General features: G+C 32.2%; 1 protein-coding gene across 4 annotated transcripts in view; it reads right to left on the reverse strand.

The window, feature by feature from the left end:
* LOC132752748 (potassium voltage-gated channel protein Shaw-like) overlaps window positions 1-19477 on the reverse strand; it is a 52600-nt gene that overhangs the window by 10166 nt on the left and 22957 nt on the right. For 3 of the 4 annotated variants that reach the window (XM_060743118.1, XM_060743119.1, XM_060743120.1), the window contains exon 2: window positions 6371-7107. In XM_060743118.1, the coding sequence (XP_060599101.1) occupies window positions 6371-7107 (737 nt within the window). Of the gene's footprint in view, window positions 1-6370; window positions 7108-11289; window positions 11583-19477 lie in introns of those variants that run through there. The other variant, XM_060743121.1, reaches the window with a different exon arrangement.

Consider the following 19477-nt stretch of genomic DNA (forward strand, 5'->3'; position numbering starts at 1 on the left):
CAATAAGGCAGGAAAATCCAATAATCACACATAGATTTCTAAAAAATAGTAAACAACTTGTAGTATTAACATTGCATATATACTCAATAATTTTTATGGACATTTAAAATATGAAAGCAAGGAAGGGTCACATACAATGTACATATGTGCATATCCCCCAAGAATATCCAGCAACTCAAGTCCACTGGCAAGTAGGCCCAAAAGAACACAGAAAAACACAGGGAGAGGACAAAAGGGCGAATCATGGACAGGGCTTTATAATAAACAAGTTATAGCATGCTTAGAACTTGCCTTCTAGGTCAGCTGGTACTAAATTTTTTGTAAGATTATATGAAATTCGAGCCGGAAGAGAATAACGAGACAGCTCTTTTTGATGTAGACAAATCCTAGTAAATCGGCACATGTTTCTTGCACGTGTAAGATTGTTTGGTTCATGAACACCCTGCTACGAATGTGTGTCAGTTATAGTCAGTGTGTGTCAGTTATAGTTTAGAAAATGGATATGGGTAATCATTAAATGTACTAATGTTCTATTTAAAGTAACGGGTAAAGATAATATGTTGCAAAACATTTCAGATTCATTAAGGAAGGTTATAAAAAGCATATTACCTTTGGTCTGTTCTTTATTTAGTATTTATCATGTTTATGTAAATTGTAAGCATTTCTTTTTATTTTAGACATGTTGGACCATACACAATTCTTGTATAAGACACTTTTAAGCGCTAAAACCTTCTAACGAAAATGGAGGCAGTCACAGAACAGTCTGTTAGTACTCGACATGTCGGGTTCCGGACAATTCTCTCCATTAACAATTCCCCTCCCGAACAATTGCCTTCCCGGATAATTCCCTCCCATTTATATGGGATATGTCTATTGTAAAAATTAAGAAGAGACATGGTTAAACCAACAATGAGAAAATTTAATGTTTTTACAAAACTCTGATCTGACCTTCCTTAACGCTCTATTCATATGCTTGAATAGCTTTTACTGTATGCCAAGTAACATTATAGCAAAAATGTTGTTAATTGAGATATGAACAAATGACTTGAGAAAAAAGATTCACGATAGGAAATGAATCAACATATTACCACGTTTTTAGCTGATACCCCACGTAATTTAAAAATATAACGATATTTTTTCATCACGTCATATAAAGTGATACTGATAATTGTTTTTCTCTATGTCTGGTAATTGTTTTTCTTTGTAAAAAATTCGGTAAGGCTTTGCTTGTCTAATTATTGACATTCCAAATTTCTGTAGGTATAACTTTATGATTGTACTCTCCAGCTTTTTGTTTATGTAGGCATCAACGCTTTTTTGTTGTGTAGACATAAACACGCTTTTAGTTTATGTATGCATAAACATGTTTTTGTTCATGTAGGCATAAACGCGTTTTTGTCATGTAGGCATTATCATGCTTTTGTTCATGTAGGCATAAACATGTTTTGTCCTGTAGGCATAAACTTGCTTTTGTTCATTTAGGCATACACGCACATTTGTCGTGTAGGCATTAACATGCTTATGTTTAGTAAGCATAAACATGTTTTGTCCTGTAGGGATAAACATGCTTTTGTTCATGTAGGCATTAACGCGCTTTTGTTGCGTAGGCATTAATATGCTTATGTTTAGTAAGCATAAACATGTTTTGTCCTGTAGGGATAAACATGCTTTTGTTCATGTAGGCATTAACGCGCTTTTGTTGCGTAGGCATTAATATGCTTTTGTTCAAGTAATCATAAACATGTTTTTGTCATGTATGCATTAAATGCTTTTGTTCATGTATGTATAAACGCGCATTTGTCATTGTAAGCATTAACGCGCTTTTGTCATTGTAAATAGAAACGCGCTTTTGTCATTGAAAGCATAAACGCGTTGTTTTTGTTGTTTTTTTTTGTTTTGTTTATTGTAAGCATTAACACGTTTTTGTGATGCAGACATAAGCACGCAAAATGCCATACAGCTGTCAATGGTTAAAGAACACAATAATGCATTTTACTGGTTGACAAAGAGTAAAGTCCATGGGCTGCATGTCATAGAAAGTCCTAAGAATATCCTTAATCCAAGGACGTAGGATCAGTTTTAGGACGAGCTTTAGACCGTTTTAATTTTTATTCTAAACATAGCTAAGCCAAAATATTTCAAGAAAATCAAACTGACATGTACTGAGATTTTAAGAAAAGTAAAGAATATTCAGAACTATCAGACTTAAAACTTTCTATGAAATGCAAAACCGAATAATAGTTGAAATAAGAGTGTTAGTCGTTATTAAAGCTAAGCACTAAAAATTACATTCAGACAAAAATACTAAAATAAAGGTCCATTATTCCTAAAAAAAAGCTTCAATTTTTATAGATTTTTTTTAAATTTTGGTAGCTTGTTACAGTTAAAAAAGTGAATGACAATAATAAAATTTGAGCGAGTGGATATTAATTGCAGCGCACCGAATGGCAATATATTACATTGCAACGAATTGCGATAACTACATTGCTGCCAAATGGCAATTACATCATGAATGAATGGCAATGAATGGCAATTATAACTTTGCAACAAATGCGAACAATTGTATTACACCGATTGGAAACGAATGGGATGATTTTATTGCATTGAATAGGGTCTATTTTATCGCACCGAATAGCAACAAATAGGGCGCAATTTTATTGCACCGAATGGCAACGAATGCGAACAATTATATTTCACCGATTTGCAACGAATGTAAACAATTATATTGCACAAAATGGCAATGAATGCGAACACTCATATTGCACCAAATGGCAATGAATGCGAACAATGATATTGCAACGAATGGCAACAAAAGGGCGCAATTATATTGCACCGAATGGCAACGAAAGCGGACAATTATATTGCACCGAATGGTAACGAATGCGGACAATTATACCACACCGAATTGCAACGAATGCGAAAAATTATATTGCACCGAATGACAACGATTAAACAATTAATCAACTGCAGCTATCAACAAATGGAACAATTATTTAGGTTGTGTATGTTTTCATTACAGGTAGGTATGAGTCCCTGTACAATTGAGACGGGTTTCCGTTAGAACATATGTTCTTACTTACAAATTATCTAAACCATTTGGCAACAATACTAGAAGAATTTACTGACGGTTCTGTGTACAAAAAACAAACTAATTATAATAACAATCAGCTTTGTGTGCTCTAGTCTTTGATTGAAATATCACCTTGGTTTAGAAATAAAGCCAGTTTTTTTCCTACTTTTCTACTCTGTGTGTGTAAAAACTGTTATGCGTTTAGAAAATTAACTAAATTTTAATGATACAAGCTTGTAACAAAAAATACGCTCGTTTTCAATGAATGCATGAAATATACATGTATTTTATCCCGGTAGATTGTTTTCATATTTTATTGTGTTGCTTCTTGAGTTGTTATTTATTTTCAGTGCGTCCGTTGCCGAATGGTTTTAAACCTGAAAAGTCGCGTTACCACCAATAAAGGGTAACGGATAAAAATAATAAAGGTGTGTAATATTGCCCTGTTTTATCCCAGTATGTGAAGCCCCTTTGGGATTTGGGTTTTAACTTTTTTATATACTTTAGCTGAATATCACGCTAAACATTTGTATTTTAACTAATATATATCAAGTTCACCGTTTCTTAGTATATCTATAGATCGTATTATTCTAAAAGTAATTTTTGAAAAAAAAAATGAGAGAAAATTTTAAAAAATGCCGGTATTTTGTCGTAAATGTGAACGTAAATATTATGAAAAATGAAAATAATAAAATTGTGGTGGTGTCGAAAGAACACCAATTCCTGAATAAAATGCAAAGATCTATTCTTAACATTTTTCATATATTTTTTTCTTTATTCTTCAAATGAAATTTTAAAAAGTTTGGAAATAAAAAAATACTATGTGGATAATGAGTAACTTGAATGGTATTTGTGAGTCACATTTTTTATTATTTGACTAACTTTAAAAAAAAATGAGAATTTGTTTTGGTTTTCATTTTTTAGCTTTTATTTTTGTAGTTTTTTGCCATCAGACCACCAAAAACTGATTCTACTTTTTGGTTTTTATACCATTTTTGTCTTTGAAGTATACACAACTATTTATATTTAATTATCAAAAGCTCATTTCTGATTATCAAAATGAGAAATTTCGAGGAAAAAAAATAAATATACGTAAAATTCTATTTATAGGAATATCTAAAATTCAAAATATACCACTTTATTTATTTTTAAAAAAATGTTCGTATAGCAAACCCTACTAGTATATAACTTTATGTTGATGTAAAAAAATGGTACAAAACAGATCTTTCTAAATTTAGCTTTACGTGTTGTATGGAAATCGATAACATTGGAACTATGTTAGCAGGAAGTTGACACTGTTGACGCAAGACAATACGTTGTTTATCTAAATATAGATTTACTTAATTATCAGGTTTGTACACAGAAAACGTACCCTGAATGAAAAACTGATATTTCTTTAATTTGTTAACTGACAATATCATCAAAATACATATAACCGACAAAAAACAACATTTAGTTTGTATGTATATAGATTCTAGGGGAAAAATATCATTATATTTATCGCAGAATAGGTGGCGCTGTCATCGCACGGGTCCTTCTCAATCGAGAAGTTTGGTCAGTTTTTTATTACCGTTCACTATAACGACGAATTCTGTTCGAGTAGAAAAAAAAACATTAACTAAATAGGCTGTCACCGTTCTAATTATTTCTTTAAAGTGAGTTGTTTTTCTTTTGGTCACTATAAGCGGCAGATTATTTAAAATCAACCTATATTGAAATTTTGTCTTATTTCAGTATATATATATCATATTGCATTTTCAGTCATTTTTCAAAGTTTGATATAAAACAGACTTTAGTATATTTTTCTATGCTTCAGTGAATGCTTTCCTTCAAAAAAAAAGAAGAAAAATTGAAGAAAATTTTAATCATTTCGCATTAGCACCAATAGAATAAAATCTGTCGCATGGAATTTAAGCATTTCTTTCGCCGTGACAGAGAATAAAGTAACAAACACGAAATTGGAATCAAAGTAAAAATTGCTAGTCACAGTTTTCAATAGTTTGCTCTTAGAAAATCACGTAAAAGAGCCAAATCCAAAACTTTCAGGGTGGGAAAACATAAATGATAGATATGCTCACCGCCGAGCAAATTCTGCCACGGCGGTAAAATGCCATATCTCTGACAATACTTTTGGATCAAACGACCTCTAACTAAGCCTGCTAGTGTCAACATATTTAACCAGTGCAACCAGTGCAACCATACTTAGAGCCGTACCGAGTGAGCATGGTCTGCACTGCTGAGTGTTTGCTATTATCTCCTGAAGTAATGAATAGTTTGGTCCAGTAATGAATAGCTTTGTCCAAAATTAATAGTTTTGTCTAGATTGAAAAATAAAATAATAAGCGGGTGAGGGTTAAAGCTGAAGAAACTAAAAAAAACTATATCAAAATGTATAGAAACGTTTAGATATAAGTACGAATTCTCAATCAAAGTGACTTTTATGCAAAACAAAATCTTATAAACTCTTACCTAAGTAACAGATAATTTTTGGGGACAATTAGGCTAGCATTAAGTGACTATATACAGTTATTCTCAAGCATGACTAATATTTCATTAATTAAAAAAATTTAAAATTTAGTATGAATCTGGTGAGGTCGCCTAAGTGACGTTTGAAGATCGGCACTTAATTAACTGAAGCTCAAAGAAGTCTAAATATTTAGGTCAGTTCAGTAAATCAGTAAATTGCCATTTGTAATTAATGATGGAATAGACAGTTAACAAAAACAAAAATGTAATGAGTGAAAGTACAGTACGAGGAGAAGATAACTGCAACTTGGATGAAAATTTGATCATCATATAGTCATCACAATTTATCATTTGATATTTACATGTTTACCTTGAAATAGCAAGGACTGACCCGGAGACAGACGGAAGGAACAAGACGCTCAAATTCCTTCATTACCCCTGCGCTGCCGCGGGACTTTCGAACGGGGTACATATTCATTTTTAAAAAACAACCTTTATTCAGTGACGATAATTTTTATGAGCAGAATGAAAATAAATATACGGCTTTGCAAAAGATCAGGCGTCTACTTTCCCTAAGTTACCTATTGCATAAAAGCATTAATATATCATAAACAAATTCTCGGAGTAAACAAACTAGATTCACTGAGAAGACAGTGATTATGACAGAATAATACATTTTCCTGGTGGCTTCAGTACAAATTACGTAAACTAGGTAGCAAATCATGCCATACTGAAATTTGTTATTATAACAGACGAATTTCTTGTCATTTTATACACTTTTACATACTTTAGAACACTTTATATTTGACTTTTTTTCTTCTATATCTAGCTTACCTTTCGATTTCCTGTTCGTCGATTCCCCAGTATTGAAATTCTCGCATGAGCGCCGGTCCGCACAGATTCGTCGGCAAGTGAAGGTCCCCATATCGCAAGTAGTTCATGATAATATTAAAGGCGTAAGGATCCCTGTCAAAGAAATAGTCCCCTTTATCAGGTCGGAAATATTTCAGCATTTCTCGTTCATCGGCTAGTTTACAAGTTTTAAATCGTTTAAGCGTTGATCTGAATGTCTCGAACACATTTCCTCCAACGTTTATAATCACAGTTTCTTTGGATCTGGCTCTATCACAGTTGCATTTGCTTGACGACGGAGAAACAGAATGTGACCTTGAGTCCCGACTAGGCGGGCAGCCACTTTGCCATGAGTTTATGTTCCCTTGTTCATGTTCTAAATCCGAAAGGTTTCTTTGGCTTGAACCTTTTTTGAGCCCGGACCCGCCTCCACCACTAAGCATAACAGCGCTCAGCGCCATTGTATCGTTTGAATGTCTATTTGATTCACATCCTTTCTTCTCTGAATTATCACATTTATCACAAGTTACTACGTGCTTACCTCCTCGGAGATGATTTCGGTTGCTACAGCGATCATCAGAGTCATAACAAGAAATGTTGTAATCCGAGTCACTAAGACGATTTCTAAAGCGTTTTGGAGAAGAGGAGCGCATCAAAGATGGCGACCTTCCGCCAATGTTAGGACTTCTGCGGTAGTCATTACTACCCTTTGAACGAGGCTGTGAAATAGAAATGGTAGGAAAAATTTTTTTGTGAAAAACAAAAACCCCCTCTGGGCCAAATTAAAATCTCCCGGGTGTAATTTTAAAACCAAAAATTTCGAAGCAAAATAAAAAAACCTTTGTTAACTTTAAAAACGTTTTTAAAAAATAAATTCCCAAAAAGGTAAAAAATCCAATTTTAAATTTTTTGAAAGAAAACAATTTTTTTCGGACATTATTCTGAACAAAAATCCGTTTTATTACTTTCGAAATGATATGCCATTACTTATTACAGTCGCGATAGAAGCACAATAAGGTGATCCACTGTCGGTGGTAGCCGCGTTTTTTTTTCTAACAGGAACGGTAGGTAGGCTCTTGTTCCTGACATAATCAATATTCCTATGATACAAACTTGCAAATTTATATATTTCATCATAAATACATACGATAATACAGGCAAATGGCAATAATTTCAGTGTATGTCACGTATTCTTATTTCTGCAATTGACTTGATACCGTATCATATTCATTATATCATACTTATACTACTAATTATAATACCGCATATTTATACATTATTTACCTCCGTGAAAATATCAATTATATCATCATTGATCGTAATAATCAGAAACTAATAAGTATAAAATAAATGACCTATTTAAATAGAACAGCTTAAGGTGTTGGGGAAGGGGGGCTTTGGACTTAGGACCGACTGAAACTAACTTACTTTTTAGCGGCTAGAATTAAATTAGTCGTTTATATTCTTTTCGGAGGTGCGCGTAGTGTTTAACCGCCTAAAAAATGAATGGTGAAATAAATGATACAGGATAGAAAATAAACAATCAGAAATTTTCCAATTTTAGTCTTCTCATTGCACGAAATAGCAGGACAAGAGACTTATTAATGATAATAATGATAATAAAATTTAGAGCCTGGCATACAGGCAGTGTTTATCAACATTTCCTGTATAACGATAAAACGAATCATATGGGGGGGGGGGGGGAGGGAGGGTGGGGGTGGCGGACGAGGGGGGGGGGGGGGGGGGGGGGGGGGGGGGGGGGGGGGGGGGGGGGCTTACCTTCCGAAAGTTCGGGGGTTTCTAACTCAGGTACAATACCCTCTCCGTGCCTGAAAATTTAATGCAATGTAGGCGCACCTGAGGTCTTCCTTCCGAACAATAAGCTTATACCACGTCGACAAATGCTGGCTTTATCACAAACCGTGTAATACCTGTAACGCTGGAATCGTGAAATAGTGATAGTAAATCAGTTCAAGGCTATGGCCGAAACGAGAAACACGATAAGTAAACGGACTAAACTATCTTATAATATATATAATTAAAAGAAACGGCGGCTGACATACTGTAATAATGTAAAAAGAAGCAGCAGATAAAATATGATTCGTGGTAACCAGCGTCGATTTCGGTGCAAGCAATTCAACGGAAATTTGGGTTACCCTCGAAAAATTTTTCCCAAAACCCTTTATCCTTCTTTTTTTTCAGTTTTTATAATGTAATTTTAATTTTAAAAGGTATTTGGTAATTGTCTCAATCCTTTTTTAATTTAAACCAAAAATTTAAAAAATTTAAACTCAAAAATACATAATTTTTTAAAAAAATTTAAAAAAATCAGCATGTTGTCATTCTCACGAAGACCAATCACTTTCCTTGAGCTATTTTTGATGAGGTTTAACATGTAATGTCTCAGCAAACGTATGCGCTAATTATTTTCTTTCAATTATTTCTTCTTGTGAACACCACACACCTTGAATTCATTGAAGTTTTGATTAACTATAAACGATATTAATTCAATGCCTTACCGTGGAGCTCTTTCGGCCATGGAATTTCACGATTCTGCAACACTATTGCACTGTGTCACAATTTCCGTGTTATTTTTTCACAATCCTTCGTTACTGGATATACACGGTGTATCAAATCATCCAAAAAAAAATCGAAGAAACGCATTCAAATAAATATAAAACTTTTTTGTTACAAAATAACCTTATAATTCCTGTCATTTAATGTGCATATCAATAAAAGCGAAAAAAACACAACACTTTAAAGGAACTCCACTGAGGTCAAACATCCTCAAAAACAAAATGTGAAGGAGTTATGATGGAAACAAATGTTTTTATATATTAAAAAAGTATGTACCTCTTACAATGAAAAAAGAATCTTGTTACACATGACATTCTAAGTTCAAAGGGGAGATGATCTTGTATAAAACTTATTTCAATGTGAGCAAAGATGAAAAGGGAGGTAAAAAGAGCTAAATATACGGCGTTGCCCACTACGAGTTATGTCTCTTTAATAAAATGCAGTCTTGCTGTTTGATCGTAAGTGAACTCCGCATATTTTTTTTTCTTTTTTCAAATCAAATACAAAGAACTAATCATAAACTTCTTACCCGATATAACATCGCCTTAGTACAATTAGGTAAACGCGGTGATTTTTGTTTTCGATCATTGACTTTGACCTTGAGATAGAATGTAGCGTTACATCATAACATTTTTCTGCCAAAAAAATTATTCTATAGTATGCGGATGCTTCTTTCCCTTTGATAGCGTAAATGTCTTGAGAGAATTCTCTAAGGTATATAACATTGTTATAGAAAATGAATAATTGTTACTCGTGGTGTGTTATTTTGCATGAGGAACTATTTGCTCGTGGAAGCGGAGGAATAGATAATATCTTTTTCGCGTTTGTGTTGTTTAACAATTACTTATTTGATCCCCACTTTAAAGGCCCATTATGTCTATTTTTTTTTCTAATTAGCTTTTTAATTGTGGTGTCCGCCTTAAGTCTCTAAAAAATTAAAGTTACTCACTGGCCAGATACCGGACCACTTCTTAATTCCTTAATAGATACATGTATTTTGAACACGTATTTTGCATGAAAGTCAAAAAAATTACTTTGTTTATTTTTTTTTTCTTTTATGACAAATAATTTCATAGCTTTTGACTTTCCTTATGAGATCTGACATGCTCTAAACCTCTAAGGCATATTGTGCATTTAATTGAAGGTACAGGGATGATTTATAAACAAATAGAAAGACATAAAATCAAAATTAAATAAATATATAAGTTAGATAATAATTTTATAGACGTAGCTGGTGAAAATGAATGAACGAATGAATGAATGAGCGAGCGAGTATGTGAGTGAGTGAGGGAGGGAGGGGGCTATTTGACTGGGTGGACGGACGAACGAATAGGCGGACCGACGAATTGTAATATATTATCCTCATCAGCATAATTATAATGAAACATTCCTGAAAGCCAACGAACGGACAGATCGACGGAAGAAATTTAGAAGGAAGTTAAGAAAGAAAGAAAGCAACGAACAGAGTGACCCTACACGGAAGGATGAATTAGATAGCTATATACATTCAATCTCGGTGACTGATAAATACCAGTGCCAGTACAAACAAATGTATCTATATATGGATACATTGTAAGTATTAATCATCCAATATAGATGTTACACATATAAATAAAAGCCAAACTGAACTTCAAAGTATCAAACTTAAGCTAATAGCACGAAAAGTTCAAGACAATGAAAGTGTTCTCAATCTATACAACGTTTAAAAAGTTATGCCCAAAACAATGGCTTAATGTAATTTCTTCACCATATTTTTCCCGTTACCATGGGAATTGGGGAATAAGGGCTGGGCATTTATTAATTTACGGGTTATGTGCAATGTATACCCCTTATACCAGCTAAAATTTAGTGTCTGTCTATCTAGGCTGTCGCTCTTTTAAAACGAATGATTACCTAATCAATGACGACAGCTTTTAACAATTACATACAAGATAGGTTTAACATGATATACATGTATATACATGCATGTATACATGTATACATATATCAACAACCGTTTTAGTCGTAACTCGTTGATAGAAAGAATCAAACGCTCAAATGATATTTCGTCATTAAAAATGACATCATTCTTTAATATAAATTATTCAATACTCTAAAGTTGGTTGCTTAAGACAAGCTTTATAACTTTAACATATAGTTTCTAAATATTTAATTCAATTCTGATCTACTTAAGTACTAATATAATTCATTTTTAATGGTTAGAATATACCATTATAAAGTTTAAAACACTATTAAAAGCACATGGAATGTACCAGCCCTTAAAGAAGTCTGCTTCAATAGATAAAGTCAAAATTTATTAAATCATATATATAAAAAAAACTTACCAGCATTAACTTATATTCACTGTCTTCTTTCATTTTCAAATCGTACATTACAAGCAACCCACTCCTATCTATAACATTCCTCTCCCGACATTATTTCAAAAACAAACATACAAAAAATATTATTTCTATGTCTAACACACTTTTATACAAGACTTAAATTTGAATAAGCCGTTATCATTATTTTTTCAAATTGACCTATTAAAATGAAATGTCATTTAGATCTATCAAATATTGTTCAAAAATCACGTTTATAGTGTTTATAATCTTGTTTGTGAAACAGCTCTCCAAACTTTTTACAAACTGTTGAATGTTTTCTTCACGGTCTGATTTTAGACATAACTTTATTTATTTTAATCGGCGACAGGCAGTTTTAAGTCATTTATTTTAAAGCGGCTATGTCGTGAAATATTTTGTAAAATTAAAATGCTGTAGAAATATATTAGTATGTAAAATGATTCTGAAGACGTAAATAAATAATTAAAATTAATCACGGAAATGGAAAATATGGGAAAAAAAGAATATTTGTCATATATTTATGGTTTTGAATTTTGAATTATCTGTTTATTTCTATATCTTTACTATGAATTGACAGTTTTAAGGAAAACTTTGACCGTGTTAAATTTACCCTCACACAAACTAAATAGATCGCATTTTAGAACATGGGAATTGATGACATTTCTCCACTTATTTAAAAGATAAGACAATTGTTTACTCAAATTTTCTTTACATATATCTGGGGTTTCCAAATGCATGTACAAAGACCCTGCATACATCATATGAAAAAAGGATCCGACAATAAAATTTGCTGTCTCCAAGGTTTTCACAAGTGAGTGATTTGTTTTTCATTACAATTTCAAAAACTGTTCCTTAGTAAGACAAACAACTCTTGAACAAAAGAAATTGTCGCTTGGTGCCAAAGACTCTTCGACAAAATAGCTTTATTTAAGAATATGTAGGTAGATATATCGGAAAAGTTTCAGATGTTTGAATGGAACTTGTAACCATTATTAATATTATTGTTGGATCTTTTCATTATTTGATAATATAAAATACTTTATCACAATAGATCAGTGATAGATTAAAGTAATATTATTATGCTCACGTCTTTCGTTGTCAAGTTCATATGAATCAGATATATAATTCAAACGATTGACTATTATCATTGTCATTAACCAACAATTGACAATTACAAATGTTTAGGATAAAAAAATAAAAATGCCTAAAATCTAAAAAGACTGCCCCATTCTTTATTAACTGACCTTTACCGATACACTAAAAGATATTTCGAAGGTCTAGTGCTATAAGGACGTAAGTCGTACTTACGCCCTTTTTCATGTTTTTACGCCATTCGAAGCAGAACGTCATCGCGCACCTGCTGACTAAATATCTTAACTCTAGCATTTAATTTGGCTTCAATATCGGAGAATGATAGGTAGGGCGTAAGTGCATCGAGTCCAAAAGAAAAATTTTATAAGGGCGTAACTACACCATATCTACACCGTTCTCAAATTTTATAAGAGCCTAAGTAGTAGTTAGGCCCTTTTAAGACTTTGATACGTTAGTTCAAACAGATAGTCAGACAGTCACATTTACGCACGTTAGGACTCTATGTTACGAGTCAGGGACATACCTTGACACATTTTAAGGATACGCATTGTAGATAAGGGGGTCCAAGGTCTATATTTCCCGTGGAAAAAAAGTTGACAAAAATCATTTGAGTCATCGTCTATGAATTGAATAAAAGTTAAATTATTTTGCATCCGATTGAAAAACTGAATCACTAAAAATATTGCATTAACAGGAGCTTTGCATGTTTCGTAATATAAAGGCCTCTAGTTGTACCTACATGTATCTATAGTCAGGTGGCTGTGGGGGAATATCCTCTCCCATAGACCCAGAAATTTTAAAAAAGGAAGCAACGATATTGCATTAAATTAATTGTCTTTATAAACATTCAAAATTTTGTAATGTTAAAGAATGTATATTCTACCCCTATAGCTTCACGTGGCAACAAAGAAACCTGATATTTTTAAAAAACTTTAGAAGCTGATAAAATCCACACCGAAATCATTCTGAGATGACAGGAGACATCGTGCATGTCAAGCTTGTAAAATGGCCGAAAAGACCAAGATTACATAAAAGCTAATATTAATAATTTGTTCATGGGAAAACTGTTAATTAAACTTATTTAAATAAAAACGAAGGTTATTGTACATTGGGCTATTGGACAACACTGTGTGACTGGAATAGACAATGGTATTGTGACATAAGAGTTCAGACACTTTAATGTTAAATACAGTTGACATTGCCTAGTCATAATGTCGTTGATCTAAAGTTGATTGTTAATTACAATAAAATTTGAATTTGAAACTGTTAGTAGTATAAATAGTATATTCTTTCAAAGTTTCAAGTGCTTTTAAGCTTGTATTTGGCAGTTTGTATTAAAGTAATTCAAATTCCTGAGTACAATATGTATACATGATATACATGATTCGATGATTATATTTCATGTGTATTCGATGATTATATTTCATGTGTATTCGATGATTATATTTCATGTGTATTCGATGATTATATTTCATGTGTATTCGATGATTATATTTCATGTGTATTCGATGATTATATTTCATGTGTATCTTATATATCATTCATTCATGCCTCAATATAGAAAAAAAGATTTAAGGTCAATTTAATGAAACACAGTGACTATTCTAAGTCATATAATTATGTAACATTTAAAATCAAGACTTTAGTATTGTTTTATTTATCTGTCATGTAACCTTCACATACAATGTCATAGGTTTAAAGACTAAAGATAGTTTAAAACGGTCACTTATTACAATTCATTATTGTTATAGATACAAACAATTGTATAATTGTATTGATAATTAATGAATACACTAAAATCTAAAAGGGCATATATGGTAGTTACGCCCTATTTAGCCAAGTCCGAGTAACAATTTTAAAGAGCGAAACTGCTAGTTACGTCTTTTTAGAATTATTGGCTGATGCACAAAAATGTAAATATTAAAAGGGCATAATACGGATTTTGTGAATTTTTATTATGGTGGTGGGCTATTTTAATTTAAAAAATGTTTTAAAAAAGTCGATATTAGTTTTTCTAAGTGTGTCCCAAATTTTACCATGATTGAAAAAGGATCAAAGTCTGCAGACAGTTTTTTTCAATTTCCCGAAACTTGCAAAAATGCATTTACGCCCTTATAGCACTAGACCGTCGATTTATACAAATACTCGTGTGTCAATTTGGTTATTGGATATTATTTGAAATTAGTAACAAAATGTGACAAAATAAGGTTTTTATTTTGTCACATTTTGTTACTTATTTCATATAATATCCAATAACCAAATTTACCTGTATTCGAAACAATTACACCTGGATGGTCATAATGGCACTTTAAGATTACACTCGTCGAAATCTGCTTTAAACAACCGTTAGGAAAAGATTAGCTGCTATGTAAATAAAATAATGTATTTGTTAACGAAAAAAAATGTAAGATAGTACTTTATTTTATTTATTTATTTCTCTAGGAGCGTTTCGGCCAACTATCAAACATTTGAATCAACAACACAACTTGAATTGTTTTCTCACAATCAATAGACATTTGCTTTGAAACAGCACTATGAAATATAAATTTTCCAAAATGTGCTTAAAAACTGAGTGAAAGGAAACGTTAATGTAAAACTTTAATTTAAATTTTATCAACAGTTCGAGACATATTATACAAAATATTCACATCCAAAATGACACTTTTATGCAAAATGACTAAGATCTTATTTTTATCCCGTTACTAACGCATTACCCATTGGAAAAAGATTAAAGCCAACGAATTCAATTCATGCGACCAGTGAAGACCAAGATCAAACGGCACGTACCATAGTTTTCAATGTAGGACATATTTTGAATATCACCTTTAAAACTATGGATGTTTTTGTGTGTGTGTTTTTTTTTTCAGATTGACAGATGGACAATTCCATTTATGAAGTTCATCTTGGGAAGGGTTAAAGAATTTCTGTGTTTAAATAGTGACTTAGTCTAGGTTGAATTCACTGTATTTATAAGTTACTGGAACGATTATAAACTGTTCGCAATTGGGAGGTACTCTGCTTCGAAACGAATGTTTATATGCTCCGCTTAAAGAATTTACAGTTTATTTATGCATTTTTTTATTATTATTCAATTACACTCACTGCATACAACCTGGCAGAATATCAAATTTAATTTTAACTTACATTAAATGTAAAACTGCTGCCAAAATTGTGCATCAAATTGCAGCCAAGAATGCATGATCTTTAATTGCTGTTTGTTCTATTTATAGATCATCATGACCATTAATTAAAGAAGTGAGGTCATACAAAATCCAAAATACTACTCGGCGATTTTCGCTTCTATTTAAGCATTTTTCGTTAATCAGATTATCAAGAAAAACAACATAAAACAACATACACACTTCTAGTTATTTATCAATAAAAGTTTTAAAAGGCCATAAAATAGTTAATTCTAATTTGAATTTCTCTTAATCTAGGATTTCTCAAATTTTTAGAAATGCCTGTTAAACTAACGATTTTCCAGTTTACCGGAGATGTCTGAAATGGTAAAACATAATGACTAACGTGTGGAGAAATACTTAAATTAATATATAATAGAGCGTTTAATGGATTATTTAAAAACTTTCTTCAGCATTTCAGGGGAAGTAACCGTGTGTGCAGTTCGCGATGACGCATGAACGGTTATCTGTTTGGCCGAGCAGACGAACTGCCAGCTTGCCCATTGACAAAGCTGACGATACCAATCATTTGACTACAGTAACATTTATATATAATGACCGACATTACAATTAGTAAAACAAATAGTCAAGAAAGAGATTTAGTATGGGGTACTTTTAGTGCAATTTTTTGAATTCTGTAAGTTTATCATGGATTTCTCGATTTCTCTTGTAACTATTGCAGACATAGATCAACCTTTGCAATCATTGCAGACTTAGATCAACCTTTGCAATCATTGCAGACCAAGATCAACCTTTGCAATCATTGCAGACCAAGATCAACCGTTGAAATCACTGCAGACTTAGATCAACATTTGTAGCTATTGCAGACAAAGATCAACCTTTGTAATCATTGCAGACCAAGATCAACCTTTGCAATCATTGCAGACCAAGATCAACCTTTGCAATCATTGCAGACCAAGATCAACCGTTGAAATCACTGCAGACCAAGATCAACCGTTGAAATCACTGCAGACCAAAATCAACCGTTGAAATCACTGCAGACTTAGATAAACCTTTGTCACCATTGCAGACCAAGATCAACCTTTGCAAACACCTCAGACTAAGATTAACATTTGCAATCACTGCAGACCAAGATCAACATTTGCAAACAATGCAGACTCAGATCAACATTTTCAATCACTGCAGACCAAGATCAACATTGGCAAACACTGCAGACTAAGAACAACATTTGCAAGCATTGTAGACCAAGATCAACCTTTGCAACTATAACAGACCAAGCTCAACCTTAAAAATCACTGCAGACTTAGATAAACCTTTGTTACCAATGCAGACCAAGATCAACATTTACAATCAATGCAGACCAAGATCAACATTTGCAATCAATGCAGACCAAGATCAACATTTGCAAACGCTGCAGACCAAGGCCAACCTTTGCAACTATTGCAGACCAAGACCAACCTTTGCAACTATTGCAGACCAAGATCAGCCAGCATTTTAAAGGTCCACCGTCTGATCATTGTCTGATCACTTTTCGCTATTTAGTCAGTAAAAAATTTGAAAATTTCTCTAAAAATTGATGAATGGTTCAGACTGTAAGAGGGACAAGTCCATTGACGATTTTTGGCGTGTCCAGGGTTAAATCTTTCATATATCAATGAAACATTATTATAATAGATGAGTAATAATATAGTAAAGTTCAGACATTTCATAATGTTTTGCTTTGTTCCTTTCTGAAACTTATTATTTACCGTTATTTACATTAAAGGGACTCCACTGAGGTGTTTGACCGGAAATATATTTTCAAGATTTTTGTATAACTTTATGTAGGTTTGGACTTATACGATGTGTGCAAAATTTCAGATCATTTGTCTCACTCCGTTTTCTATTGCATAGGTTTCCATTTAAAGAGCACCATTTGAGTAGTGAAAATATTTCAAATTTTACGATTTTAGGCTATTAGACCTTAGTTGAGTTCCTTTAAAGTAATATGTATGGAACGTTGTTTCCTGTATACATTGTATATTTATCAACAGAAACGCTGTATACAATACATATCAGGCGCATCTTGGGACAACGTGTTGTATGCAATATAAATTAGACGTCATAATATATCAATGAAGGCAAAATACGCTCGTCTACATGGACCCCGTTGGGTATTATATGAAAACATAATACGCTCTCGTTGATCCCATGTTGAAGCGTTTGTTATAGAGAAATTTCATGAGTAATATAAAATAATAGTATATAATAAGCCGATGTATCAATAAAATGATAGTGTTGTTTTTTTGTGGTGATAAAACTAGACTTTTTTTATCTTATGCTCTAAGAATAATACAAATGGCAAGAAAAATCCAAAAATTATATACAGCTTGTCTTCAATTGACAGGATGTGAATATATACAAGTTACATGTATCTGAATGTTTGAAATGTGACCTTTACCAGAATTATAATATATAATTAAAGTTCTACATCACGCATTTCTTTTTGTTTGTTTGTTTGTTGTTTATAATAGAAAAGAATAACCATTGTCATCGAAAATTGAATAAATGGGGACCTGTGCAACATTTTCAACAATTACGAACGAAAAGCAATTCTCGTATTGTTATTACGAATGACAGACAATCCTCGTATTGCAATTACGAATTACAGTCAATTCTCGTATTGCAGTTACGAATGACATGCGATTCTCCTATTGCAATTACGAATGAAAGGCAATTCTCGAATTGTTTGTCGAATGAAAGATAATTCTCGTGTTTTTATCATGAATGACATTTTTCGTATTGTAATTATGAATGAAATGCAATTATCGTAATGTTATTGCGAATGAAATGCTTTTGCTCGAACTGTTATTACGAATAAAAGACAATTCTCGTATTGTTACAAAAAGCGAACGACAATTCTTCTATGGTTATTACAAACGAAACTTAAGAAGGTATTTCTCATATTGTTTCTACGAACGAAAGACGATTTTCTTTTGTAATTTTCTTTTAAAAAAGGACGTTACAAACGTTCGATAAATGTCATGTAATTGAAGAAAATGAATGAAATTTTAATTCATTGACAATATGATACATGGAATGTTTACTGAACAGACAGACAAACAGAAAAAATAAAGGCACAAATTCACTATCATTTACTCAGATGTACGTACATGTATATTTATTTCGAAGGAACAAAAATAAAGTAGTGTGACTATTTACCTTCTACATGTGATAATGATCATCCCTTTTATCGTTATAATTCTTACTTACATTAACAATATCAAATTTTACACTCTAAAAATCCTATACTTAACAAGAACAAAAAAGAGAATAAAATAAGTTTTGCCTCATAGACTAAAACAATACAAACAGGAAAGAAAAAACGGAAAATATACAATGTAATTTTTACCTCTGCCATCTTCACATTCCAAAACGAATTGTTGACAAATGTCTTAATACCCATCAGTAATTATTCCTAATGATCATCACTATTTTAACGCAGATGTAAACCAGACGGCCGTGAAGAGAGGAAATTTGGCAAATAATATTTGCAGACGATATGCTGGATTCAATTTAATAATTTATTTAAGGCGCCTGGTGACATAAACGAGGTATATACATAACACTCCCGAAATCTAATGCGTTAAAATATGATTGATTGATTGATTGATTGATTGATTGATTGATTGATTGATTGATTGATTGATTGATTGATTGATTGATTGACTGATTGATAGATAGATCGATTAAAAATGACCACAAAATTAAGCTGAAATAAGTCGAGGTGCTAATCAGTTGTACCTTCATGAACTACATCAGATAACAAATTATAGCAAATTTACATAATTATTATGAATATATATTTTCACTGTCAGTAACGGTTACAGCATTTCGAACACTATAATTCTTTTTCTATGTATCTTTTATACCAAACTTTCATAATTATTACAAATCTTTCA

The sequence above is a fragment of the Ruditapes philippinarum genome, unplaced genomic scaffold (assembly GCF_026571515.1).
Source record: "Ruditapes philippinarum isolate M1 unplaced genomic scaffold, ASM2657151v2 ctg1815_1_1_1_1, whole genome shotgun sequence".
NCBI classification, from domain to species: Eukaryota; Metazoa; Mollusca; class Bivalvia; order Venerida; family Veneridae; genus Ruditapes; species Ruditapes philippinarum.